Source organism: Pelophylax lessonae (genome assembly GCF_965119305.1).
Source record: "Pelophylax lessonae genome assembly, chromosome: 1".
In the NCBI taxonomy this organism is placed as follows: Eukaryota; Metazoa; Chordata; class Amphibia; order Anura; family Ranidae; genus Pelophylax; species Pelophylax lessonae.
This window is the reverse complement of record NC_138768.1, coordinates 101,543,872-101,557,248: the sequence shown is the minus strand read 5'-3', so window position 1 is coordinate 101,557,248 and position 13,377 is coordinate 101,543,872. Positions and strand designations below refer to the sequence as shown.

The following is a 13,377-nucleotide window of genomic DNA, read 5'->3' as shown; positions in this document are numbered from 1 at the left end:
GAAGCCGTTACAACGGCTGTATTGACATTACATGACGGCTGTGATTGGACACAGCCGTCATGTGATCAGGAGGGCCAATCACAGGGCCCTCCTGCTGAGTCTTGTTGCTCTGTGTCCTAGGGACACAGGCACATCGAGATTGCGCCGGAACGTCCGATCAGAAGGACGAGACTCCCACCTGGCCGTATATGTACAATGGCCCGGGTGGGAGGTGGTTAAAGGTTGCTAGACTAGGAGATTTGTAGAGAAGGCAAGAAGGAAGCACTGGGCACCTGAAAAGCAATCGAGTATATACAAGAGTCAAAACAGCTTTAGCCTAGCTCCTCCCAGGCCACACCCTGGCGTGTTTCGCCCCACCCACAGGGCTTAGCCATGGGGTCTTTCCCACAGTCTATGGTCACAGTAGAATAGAGGATAGTTGGACAGTTTGGGGTAAGACCTTCCAGAGGATAGGAGAGGGAATGCAGAAGTCTTGGAGGTGAGTGTGGGAGTAGGCGACAAGAGACCTAGAGAACATAAGTCTTGGGAGGAGTGAAGAGAACAGTTTGGTTGGAATTTTGAGACAAAATTAGTGATGTAGCTGGTTGCAGAGTTGTGAATGGCTTTGTAGGTTGGTGTTAGTGTTTTGAATTAAATTTTTTGGATTAGTGGAAGTCAGTGGGGGGATTGGCAGTAAGGGATAGCAAACACAGAAAGGTTGATGAGGTGTAGAAGTCTAGAAGCGGCATTCATGATGGACTGAAGGGAGGATAGTCTACGTAAAGGTAGATTAAAGTATAACAAAAGGCAAAACTTTTTTTTTTTTTGGAGTGGAGAACACCTGTTATTTTTTATTGCTGTCTGTGCCCCCATTTAGGAGATCCCCCCTCTCTATTTGTCCTGTTTACCATTATCATTGAAAGTGAAAGTAAAAGAAAATCCCAAATTTTGGGTTGTCCACAGAAAAGTAATAAAGGGGAAATCTTCCAATGGAGACACTAGTTCTGGTAAACTGGGGGTCCCCTAAGAATTCCCTTAATTTGCATGGATTTCCTCTCACTTACTGTTGGATTTGGGACAGAAAGTGAAGGGAAATCTCTGAAATTGGACACAGATGGCGAAAAAAAAAAATCTGACAGGGGTAATGCCCTCACTTATTCTATCAAAAAAAAAAAAAAAACTATAGTTGCCTATAGTTCTACTTTTCATTTTTTTTTCATGGTGGAGAGATTGAACTTTCTTGAGAAGCTTATTTAGAACTGTGGCAGAATGGATAAGTCTTTATTGGTTATACATAAATAATGGGAAAAAGCTGCGTTAGATGACATAGACCATATATGATAAGATCTATTAGATTAATGTTGTGAGTCCCAGAAAATAATAATCCAAAGCATAAAATAATGGATAAAATGTAAAGTCCAATCCAACAAGACACAGATAAATTCAATGTGAATAGGTACTGCTTACCAGAAGTAGCAGTAAAGTGAGCGTTGATATAAGCAAAACCAAATCAGTGGAACTCTGCAGATGACTCCTTACAGATGATATCCGCTCAGAATTGTGGATCTGTGAATATGGTGATGAAACAAAAAATATACATAGAGTGATACTGTATAAAATTCTAATCTCCCGTGTGAATAAAGGAAATAGTAGGTGTACACCACCACCAACATAGGCCGCTTACCAGAAGTATGAAAAAAGTAAGCATAACATATCTCAGTGGAAGATTGGGAATAAAGAACCACCTCCGTGCTATCAGAAAAATTACCAAAAATTGGTAGGCAGATCATGCGACATAAATCACTCAAATGGATAAAACCACCACCAGGAATTCCTGCTTACCAGATGTCAGCAACCAAATGCATGTATCAATCAGGGAAACTGATGTATGGCAGTCCACAGGTGAGTAGACTTGGACACTCCCTTAGCAATATAGCTGATCCACATAGATACTCCGCGATATTACATAGGATAAATAATAAGGGGGGGAGAGCCCATAGCGTAAAACCATTTATTAAAAATATATATAAAACAAAAGATTTGCACTTACAAAAGTACACGGGATTAGCGCTGAATTGGAGCCGCCGGCCAGTCGGCTTCAAACACCCGCCTGAGTATCGTCTCGTCTCGTAGAGGTGACGTCAGCACGCCGCGACCGACGTACGTTTCGTCATAAACTGACGTTCTCAAGGTACCTTGAGAACGCCGACTGGCCGGCGGCTCCAATTCAGCGCTAATCCCGTGTACTTTTGTAAGTGCAAATCTTTTGTTTTATATATATTTTTAATAAATGGTTTTACACTATGGGCTCTCCCCCCCTTATTATTTATCCTATGTAATATCGCGGAGTATCTATGTGGATCAGCTATATTGCTAAGGGAGTGTCCAAGTCTACTCACCTGTGGACTGCCATACATCAGTTTCCCTGATTGATACATGCATTTGGTTGCTGACATCTGGTAAGCAGGAATTCCTGGTGGTGGTTTTATCCATTTGAGTGATTTATGTCGCATGATCTGCCTACCAATTTTTGGTAATTATTCTGATAGCACGGAGGTGGTTCTTTATTCCCAATCTTCCACTGAGATATGTTATGCTTACTTTTTTCATACTTCTGGTAAGCGGCCTATGTTGGTGGTAGTGTACACCTACTATTTCCTTTATTCACACGGGAGATTAGAATTTTATACAGTATCACGCTATGTATATTTTTTGTTTCATCACCATATTCACCGATCCACAATTCTGAGCGGATATCATCTGTAAGGAGTCATCTGCAGAGTTCCACTGATTTGGTTTTGCTTATATCAACGCTCACTTTACTGCTACTTCTGGTAAGCAGTACCTATTCACATTAAATTTATCTGTGTCTTGTTGAATTGGACTTTACATTTTATCCATTATTTTATGCTTTGGATTATTATTTTCTGGGACTCACAACATTAATCTAATAGATCTTATCATATATGGTCTATGTCATCTAGCGCAGCTTTTTCCCATTATTTGTTACACATATGTTTGTCACATTTCAGTTGCAGCTATTAGGGTTTTGATATTTAGCGCAGTTTTTCTTTTTCTTTATTGGTTATACACCTGGTCGCTTTGGTTTTTACATCAGTGCCTACAGTATTTGTTATAACGCCTTATGTTTGTAGCACCTTTTTTATTGTTACATTGTGTTTACTATTTTGCGTATATTGAATTGCAGGCTGCAGCAAAATTGCACATTGTATTAATTGTAACAATATTTCTGGAGTATTGTATGTCTGTAGCATTGAGTTGGGTGATTATATTAATACAAATAGTTACATTTACCTTGCATACATCTTTCCTTTCAGGTCCTACAATGGTACACAGCATTTCATTATTTATTTCATACTTCTTTTTCCATTTTCTGCTACATTTCTTTCTGTCTAGAATTGTGACATTGACTTCCATTAACTTATCAGCAGGTCTGCTATTTTCAATTCTCCCCCAGCCAGCAGTTTCACAGACTGTTCCATCTGCAACATCTTCATATGTCTTTGGCAGTATTGTGTAATTGACATATTTTCCCAGCGTTGCCTTATTTGCCAGCTGAAATCGATGAAAAATAATTTAGGGCTTAATAGATCTGTCCATTATAATGGTAAATCATACAATTTGTTTCACTATTTACTGTAGAGCTGTGGTTTGGTATGTGTACCCTAGGGCGTGATGGGGTGATTCTACCTGGTAAATTAAATGAATCAATCAGTCATCAATGATAGGTATTGAGAATAATTTACAGAGTAGCTGAGTGACCATTCACTAACCATGCTCAAATGCAGGCGTAGGCCCCTTTTAACTGACATCATATGACGTTGGGGAGTTTGAGTGGGGATATCTGGATGATGCATACAGCTACCGGCATCATCCAGATATCTTTTTTCAGAAGGTGATTGCCTGAAATGTAAAAGCCATCATAGCGGCTGTTTAGCTGCTTAATTGCTTTTACATGTAGCGGGAGGGGGGAGGGGAAATGTCCCCTCCCGCTGCCCTCCGGTGCTTCTCCAGGCTCGCCTGTGCGATCGGGTAGCTGGAAAATAAATCAGGGAGCCAAAAAATCGGCGGTGGTAGTTTACTATAGAGCTGGACATCTCTATGAGCCTTGGAGGCCAGAAGGAACCTAATTACATCACTTCCGGCACCAGCAGATTTAACTGGGGAGCTACAATTCATTAAGGGAACCATGAATGTCAACATGTACTGTGACACACTGAAGCAGAGCATGATCCCCTCCCTTCAGAGACTGGGCCAAAGGGCAGTATTCCAACATAACAACACCAAACACACCTCCAAGACGACCACTGCCTTGCTAAAGAAGCTCAGGGTAAAGGTGATGGACTGGCCAAGCATGTCTTCAGACCTAAACCCTATTGAGCATTCTTGGGGCATCCTCAAATTGAAGGTGGAGGAGAACAACGTCTCTAACATCCACCAGCTCCATGATGTTGTCATGGAGGTGTGGAAGAGACATCCAGTGGCAACCTGTGAAGCTCTGGTGAACTCCATGCCCAAGAGGGTTAAGGCAGTGCTGGAAAATAATGGTGGTCGCACAAAATATTTACACTTTCGGCCCAATTTGGACATGTTCACTTAGGGGTGTACTCACTTTTGTTGCCTGCGGTTTAGTCATTAATGGCTGTGTGTTGAGTTATTTTGAGGGGACAGCAAATTTACACTGTTATACAAGCTGTACACTCACTACTTTACATTGTAGCAAAGTGTCATTTCTTCAGTGTTGTCACATAAAAAGATATATTAAAATATTTACAAAAATATGAGGGATGTACTCACTTTTGTGAGATACTGTGTATGTATATATAATATATATATATACATAAAATGTTTGGGGGTTCTGAGTAATTTACTAGCAAAAAAAAAAAAAAAAAGATTTTTACATGTAGGAGAGAAATGCCAGAATTGGCTTGGGTCGTAAGTGGTTAACTCCATTTCCCAAAACTCCCTGGGTTCCTGAACACAACCACAGATTATAGGCGTAGCACCCTCCACAGTAGGTGCTAAGTAAATTATAGTGGTGCCTTGGCTGCTTAACAGCAGGGCCATATTGTTCAGCTAAGCTGACATGTGCTCTCAGGTGTGTCTGTTGTGTTGGAGAGTCTCCCCACTGTAACCCAATGAGGGCTCTCATTGGGCAGTGGAGGAAACCTGACCAATAGCACACCAGGGCTTGTATCCATCCTGGAAGGGCAGATTCTGCCGTACAGCATTCTGGGAGGGGGATATATATATATATATATAAATATATACAGTAGGTGGTTATGAGTAAACGATCTCTAGTATTATGAAACGCGTCAACCTTTACATGTTCCTGTGATGTACTGTCTACATTTTACTTGTGGTGAGGAATAAAGACTTCAATGCTTTCATTAAGATCCTGAGTGCAATCATTTTCTTTTGACTGTGAAGTTCTTTGGATGGCGGATCCGACTCGCACCAGGAAATTCTGTCTCACCTGAGTGGCTTTTCTTTGTCTAGACCCATATCCAGCACTGATGCTGGAAATACTGCTACATTTGGGGGCTTGTCTGAGATTTTGCCATGGGTTACTGGGTTGGTTGCCCCTAGGAACGGCCAAAGAAAATGTCGGAAACTTAAATTTTTGTGCCAAGAACTGTTATTCAAAAGTCAAGCCAAGTGTGAGACCGGATGAAGATCGAAGTGCACATGGAAAGTTGCCCATGGCAACGCAAGTGTTCAAGCAAATCCTGTAAAATGATGGGAACCTTCCACATGGACTATGACATGTACTCTGCTATCAGGCATTGGAAAGCAGGGGGAAAAGGAGGGAAAGTGTACAAATGCTGCAACTGCTTAACAGGGAGAGGTCCCGGTGGAGACGGATAAGATGGCGACCGGGGGCACAGGGAGCAAGGTGCCAGGGCCAGGTGTGTGTACAAGCTATATAGACTGATGTTGACCGTGCTCATGACAGCGGGACATTTATTTTATACAGTGAGTGCATGGATACTGTGAAGATTGCAGTCGGCCATGCCGGGAGAGGCGGGAGGGCTCTACTTGCACATGTGTTGTTGGGGGGTGGACTATTGACCATGCTTATGTCAGTGGGATATTTCTCTTGCCTAGCAAGGAGGGACAGTTGGCTTCAGGAGAGGAAGGCGCAGTTGTGGCCTGGGTGCAAGTAAGACGAGTGGATGCACATCTGGCAAGTGACGTGGTCCGCTTTACAGTAACTTCCCTGTGGGCTAGAGAGAGAGAGCATGGCAGGGGAAGAGTTACTGTACCGTGCAGGAAAGCGCGATCCACACCAGGGGCATACTGTGGGGTTGGCCAGAACGGCGTCCGCTAGAGGCACAGGCCGAGGGGGGGCGCAAAAACATTGGCACTGTAGCAGTGAATTACCCCCCCCTTTTCTTCACCTCGCCTTCCGCCCATGCTCTGTGTTTGTACTCGCTGGAAGGTGACTGTCCCCACCCACCTGGCTGCTCGCGGCTGCTGAGATGAGCGCCGGAGCGTGTTCCCACGAGATGCTGCAGCTGTGCTGATTGAAGGTGAGGGGGAGCGTGCCCGGTGACAGGTTCACGGGGGGAGAGAGTGTGTGCGGGGATCCGGGCTGGGATGTGGTGAGGTACAAGGACCGGGGGCAGTGTATCAGGCCCTCCCTCTCACTCCCTGTCACCCCCTCTCACTCTCTGTCACCCCCTCTCACTCCCTGTCACCCCCTCTCTCTCCCTGTCACCCCCTCTCACTCCCTGTCACCCCCTCTCTATCCCTGTCACCCCCTCTCTCTCCCTGTCACCTCCTCTCTCTACCTGTCACCCCCTCTCTCTACCTGTCACCCCCTCTCTTTCCCGGGCTCCCCCTCTCTCCATGTCACCCCTCTCTCTCTCTCTCTCTCTCGCCTTGTCACCTGCCCTCTCTCTCTCTGTCACCCGCCCTCTCTCTCTCTCTCACTCTCTCTCTGTCACCCCCCTCTCTCTCATCCCCCCTTCTCTCTCTGTCATCCCTTCTCTCTGTCACCCCCTCTCTCTGTAGACCCCCCCGTCTCTCTCTATCAAACTCTCTCTACCGGGGGGGGGCGCAGATACAGTTCCTCGCCAAGGGCGCTGGAGACCCTAGGTATGCCTCTGATCCACACAGGAGGAGCCAACGCCCAACAAGGAAAGGGGGTGGAGATTGCAGAAACATCCAGCCAACCAGGAGTGACCAAGGAAGTCCTATTAATACCCCTTCCTTCGGGTGTGGCTGCGATGGAGACACATGTAGGAGAGAGCAACATGGCGTTTGTGAAGGAGCGAAAGAGTGTGACCGCTATCATGGCATCCATCGGCAGAGACCCAGCTTGGCAGACACCGGAGCAGATCCCCCAGCCCAGCCCAGCCCATCTGTCGTTTGGGACACAGGCATCTGGATGGTGCCTGAAGGAGGACTTGCGATGTGCATGGGAGGCGACCTGGAGTACCTGGGAGCGGTATGTCCCCAATGTGCAAATATAACTTTGAGAGTGCAAGCGTAGGTCCAATGTGGGCAATGTGGCTATCTGCTGCTGCAGACATAGAGGAGCGAGGGCCGGCCCAAGAAGTTATATGTGACTTGGGAGTCCGGACTCACTCAGGAGGTGACTGGTACAGAGTCCAGGTTCCTTCGCGGAGGTGGAAGGGTCATGCTAAGTATAATGTTGAAGCTGGAGGCCATGCTAGTTGACAGTGGGTCAGCATTATCTGTGAGGGGGACTCGGTCCCTAGGCTCTCTGGGGAGAGGATGCATGCCAGCACAAGTGGCAAGCGGATGGCCGGAAGGTGCATCTACTGCAGAAGTAGCCGGGTCTGCTCCCATCACCATTCCGCAGCATACACAGTCTGCGGCCATTAAAGCCTCACCCACAAGCTCTGGGGGTGAAGAGGATACTGGAGCTGTGAATATAGGATCCCCATCCTTCCAGTGCAGATACGGATACATAGAGGAAGGAATGAACAATTGGGGGTCAGTTGAAAAGACAGCGTGGGACTGGGGGTAAGAAGCTGGGAGCAGCTCCCCAGGTCCTGAACTTGCAGTTACCTTTGATAAGGAGGCCAAGGAAGCTATGGAAAGAGGGGAATTGGCACAAAAGCTGGGGTTCTGGGAGACTTATGTAAAAATAATCCCTGATTTATCCCCTCCTGCCAATATTGCCCGGGCTTGGGATCAGCTCACATCGGCTGACGTCACGCGTGACGCGGGTAATATCGGATGGACGGACCGTCACAGGCAGCCCCAATGTTTAAAGCGGCGCTGCGGCTGCGTCGGCCCTTAAAGCGGCCCCAGGGCCGGTGGCCCCCCCGGGAAATATCCCGGTAGGCCAGTCCGGCCCTGGGCCCTGAAGTGTAAAGTGTTAAGTGTTGCACCAGCAATTGCAAGTGGCTACCTCAGTCAGGGAGGACTGGAGAAAGCAGTGAAAAATAACTTTTGAGCTAACAGGAGTGTCAGAAGTCAGTTTCAGTTTAGTGACAGCAGGTCAGTGTTCACAAGCGCCAGTAAGCGTTGGTCGGCATTCAGCTGGCGTCAGGTCAGCGCTAGAAGGCATTTTTTCTCAAGTGTCCCATTCTTGTAACTAGTTGAGCCAGAGGAGTACCCCACTCATTCCCTTCTCCCATCCAAGTTCCTAAAATAAAACTTAAAACCAAAGATGCTGGACTGGTCATTGTCTCAGTATTCACACTTGGGCAACCAGCTTAAATGTGCTGTTGGTGTTAACGGTAACCATGGCAGACCCATATCCAGCACGGATGCTGGAAATACTGCTACATAGGTTTCTCAGCTTTCCTCCCTCAGACAGGGAGGAACATACCTGATGAAGAGGACATACCTGATGAAGAGGTAGCTAGGCAAGTGGTGGCTCTCCACTGTCAGAACCAGTGTGTGGGCAACCAGATTGCATGCAGCTTCTCCAGAAGACCCAGATAATGTGGGGAGGTCCCTAATTGCTTCCAGGGTTCTCCATTTCCAGTGGGTGACCATTTGCCCTTGGATTTTTACAGCTGTTAACCTGTGTTTTGAGAGCTACCCTTGACTTCACTAAGAGGGATGTTGTTTGTGTTTTGAACTGTTTTACGAAAGTAGTGAATCTAAGCTAGAAACTCTGTTTTTAAAGGGTCCTATAGAGACTAAACTATGCATGCACTTTGCCTGTTGCAAAGTATATTGTTAAAATTGTATATATGGACAGAGGGACAGACAGATAGACAGACAGGTCATACCTGCAAAAGCTGAATGTCATTATGGTAGTTTTTCCTGTTGAAATGCTCATGTGTGACAGATCTTTTTACACCAATAATCTGTATATGGGGTCCACTGTCTCTGTAATGTGCACCCAGGGTCACTGTGGTTTTATTTTCAGTTCTGGAAATAAGATGTTAGAAATATGAACTTTACATGTAATAGAAGATAGTAAACCCCAGAATACCTTGCCTAAAAAATAATAATGGTTGGCAAAGGTCAGGTATAGGTGTCCTAGCCTTTCCTAATTGTTATACTCATATTACTCTGGAGCCTGTGTTCACACTATTGCGAGCACAGACATTGCATGTGATTCGCACCACATTGCTGTGCAGATCACATGGGATGTGTGTGCGGTGCAAATTCAGCCATACAGTTTGTATGGCTGAACTTGCATTGTATTCACATGAAAGTGCTGCAGGAACCTTTTTTTCCACACTGGAATCGGATAGCATGGGTGCTCACACCCAGGCGATCCGATCCATGTTCAAATTTACAGTTCGCACTGCAATCTATGAACCGATCTGGGGGTGTCATTACCTTTGTACTGGCACCTGCAGCCATTCGCAGAGGGAAGCGTGAACTGAACTGTCTGCAAGGGAGATGCTTTGCGGGAACCCTCAGTGGAATCGCTCTGGTTCTGGCATCGCAATAGTGTGAACCCAGGCTCAAGCTATAGTCCTTCGAAGCCAGTCTAGTCATTGTGCTAACACAATAGAAAGTCCCATTCACCCTGATTTTCTTGCAGAAGAACCCTCCTATACCCCCTTCTAATTATTTGTATTTTTGTACCTAAAAATGGATTTTGTACCCTAATGCAGCCAGTCTGCTGGCTGATCAGATAAATATGTTGCTATTAGAGTTGAGCGAACACCTGGATGTCCGGGTTCGGCCGAACTTGAAAAAAAAGTCCGGGTTCATGACCCGGACTTAACCCAAACTTGACCTCAATCCCGAACCCCATTCAAGTCAATGGTGACCCGAACTTTTGAGCACTAAAATGGCTCTAAAAAAAACATGGAAAGGGCTAGAGGGCTGCAAATGGCAGCAAAATCTTGTTAAAAGCATGGCAAGTGCTCTGCAAACATGTGGATAGGGAAATAACTTAAAATAACATAAAAAAACATAAAAATAATAAATAATCATCTTGATCTAGGAGGGCGAAGCCCATATGGAGTGGGAGGTTGAGGTGGCGGTGGATGTAGCGGTGTAGGTGGAAGCGGCAGTGGAAAGGCTGTGTGTAAAGGCTGTATGTCACAGTAACGTATGAATGAAAAACTGAAAAATAATTATTTTTCCCTTAAATTGGTGATTTTTGAATAGCAGATTAGAACACAGCAGTGTCTAAAGGGCCATACACACTATAAGATTTTCTGAAGACTTTTTCCTTTAGACTTACCAAAACCATATAATATGAGGTCAAACCTAAACACTTTCAATTTGTATGCAATCCGGCAGGCCCTTCCACTACATAGAAAAGGTAAATCTGAAGGAAATCTAACCACAAAAGTTGGATAGTGTGTATCCAGCTTAAAGGCTTTATCTCACAGTAACATATAAAGGAAAAACTGAAAAAAAAAAATTCCCTTTTAAATTGGTGATTTTTGAATAGCAGATTAGAACAGCACTGTGTATAAACGCTGTATGTCACAGTAAAATATGAAGGAAAAATTCTTTGTTCTTTTAAAAATCCAGGTTAAGCAGACACATATGCACTGAGCTTGCATTAAATGTCCGCTGCACAGCGCACGCCGCACGCCGCCCACCTAACAGACTGATAAAAGTTTTTTTTTTCTCTCCCTCCTCCTCACTGGGCTCAGGTCAGGGCAAAAAAATCGTGCACTGCACCCCCACACAATAAAATCGATGTAGATCTGATTAAAGAAGATTCTTCTGTTCTGTGTCCTATTCTTTCCCTGAAAGCAATGTCTCCAGACTGTCCCTACAATAATCTCCTATCTCTCCCTCAAATCAGCAGCAGCAGGAACCTGTCCCTACACTCGTTAGAGCAGAGTGACGTGCGGCGCTACGTGACTCCAGCTTATATAGAGGCTGGGTCACATGCTGCACTGGGCAATAACAGCCATGCCATTAGTAGGCATGGCTGTGATGGCTTCTAAGGGCACACTAGTTAAACGCTTGTTAATTGGCTGCCCTGCAGCTGGTGAAAGCGCGCCATTAAAACCACACCAAAAATAACCGAACAACGGACTGTATCCCGAATATACAGTAAAATGTTCGGGTTCATGTCCAGGTACCGAAAACCCAAAAGTCTGGTACGATCCCGAACAATACAGTCCGCGTTCGCTCAACCCTAGTTGCTGTCCTATACATTGTTCTGTATCTGTGTGTCCTGCAACAACCACGAGTTGCACCTCTTCCTTACAGATATATTATCTTACTAACAAAAAAAGAATACTTACGAAATACAATGGGCAGCAGTTAGAACCCAGTTATCTTTAATTAAAATGCCTCCACAGAATGAGTTCCCAGAATGTACTATGGCCATGTAAGGTCTGGAGTGTGGAATTGCTTCTCTCCCTCCTACAATTGCAGAACAGACATCTGGAAAAATGCATAAGAATTATTACTGAGCACCATTTATGAATTACAGTTAAATGTGTGCACTTGAAAGAGCTAAGCTTCCATGAGTACTCCTAACTACAACTTATATTACATAGACAACTCCACAGAAATAATGGACGGTTAAGATTTTATATGTACAGATTATTATGACAATGCTAGACTGTTCACAGAAATACTATAGTCTAATTATTATGATAATAGTGTTGCAGTAGGCCTCTAAATTTCACTTGAAACGCACATTTAACACAATGAAATTCCAAGTTTATACATGTTTAGCATTAAATGGTAATTTATACATTACATAATAAAATATATGGGTCTACTGTCCTACATTTTATTTGTTGTAGTAAACATATGATGGTCCGGCAACCTGGTATAAAATTCAATCTTCTTTTTTAGTTTTCCATCAAGACATAAAGGGGGTTCAATATACAAAAAACAAAGGTGGCTCTACAGATGAACTAGTTACTACATTTTGTCTGCTTAGATTCACTACACACAATGAGAAAATTGATCCATGCTAATTAAAGTATATGTAAAGGCAATACTTTTTTTATAGTTTTGGATAGATCTGGAAAGGGTTAGGCATGGAATTGTAGGCCACGCGCCCCTCCCCCAATACCACAATGAACATTACATGTAAGAATAAACTGTGCCAGACAAGCATTTGGCAAGAAAATTGGCCACGGCACTTTATTGGTTTGTTAAAATAAAACAGAATACACATTTAAATGAATTGTTCCATGAGTATTGAAATATAACATAATGAGAGGTAAAAATACAATTAAATTGATCAAGGGTGACAAACCACATGCAGCAATATTGGGTCTGCCATCAGTACCGGTAACACTTCCAACACATTTAAGTTGTGAACCCAGGTGTGAGAACTGAGACAGTGACCATTCTGCTATCTGTGGTTTGTTTTGTTTTATTGTATTTAGGGGATGGGAGAAGGGAATGAGTGGGATACTCCTCTGGCTCTTCTAGGCTTAACTCAGACTTTGTACAAAAAATGCTCACGAACGCTGACTTGGTGCCAGCTGAATGCCGACCAGGGCTTCCTCACGCTTCAAATGCTGCTTGACTGACTTAGTGCTGAAACCTCAACTTTAACTTGGATTGTTAGCTCAGAGGCTCCAGAACTGTAGAACTCTTGACTCCTGATACTTAGTGTAGCTTAAAAAGTCACTGACAGCTCCCTCTAACCCTTCACTGGCTGAGGTAGCTCCTTGCCACTACTTGTGCTGCTGCAACTCTCAACTTTGTACACTTCACACTGTACACTGACTCTTCAGGGTCCAAACTGCAGGTACCCCCTCTAATACTTCAGGGACCTCTGACTAGGCACCCCCCTTAACAGTTAGCTGACTCCTGGATCCCTAGAACCTTCTCCGGAGTGGTCCCCTCTGACACTAGGCAGACCCCCAGGGGCAATCCACAGCACTCATGACCTTTGTAGGCTTTCCTGGGACTGGACCCCTCTCTCTCTCCACTGGTTCTCGGCACACCGGATCCCCTCCACAGCCCAGTTCCACTCTCTTTGGATTGCCAGGC

At 44.8% G+C, this 13,377-nt stretch overlaps 1 protein-coding gene across 1 annotated transcript in view; it reads right to left on the bottom strand.

The window, feature by feature from the left end:
* LOC309560478 (granzyme A-like) overlaps positions 1–13,377 on the bottom strand; it is a 38,576-nt gene that overhangs the window by 3,130 nt on the left and 22,069 nt on the right. Inside the window, exons 2-4 of the mRNA XM_082264111.1 lie at positions 11,661–11,802; positions 9,219–9,360; positions 3,295–3,555 (exon numbers count right to left, since the gene is read on the bottom strand). Of these exons, the coding sequence (XP_082120237.1) occupies positions 3,295–3,555; positions 9,219–9,360; positions 11,661–11,802 (545 nt within the window). The remainder of the gene's footprint in view (positions 1–3,294; positions 3,556–9,218; positions 9,361–11,660; positions 11,803–13,377) is intronic.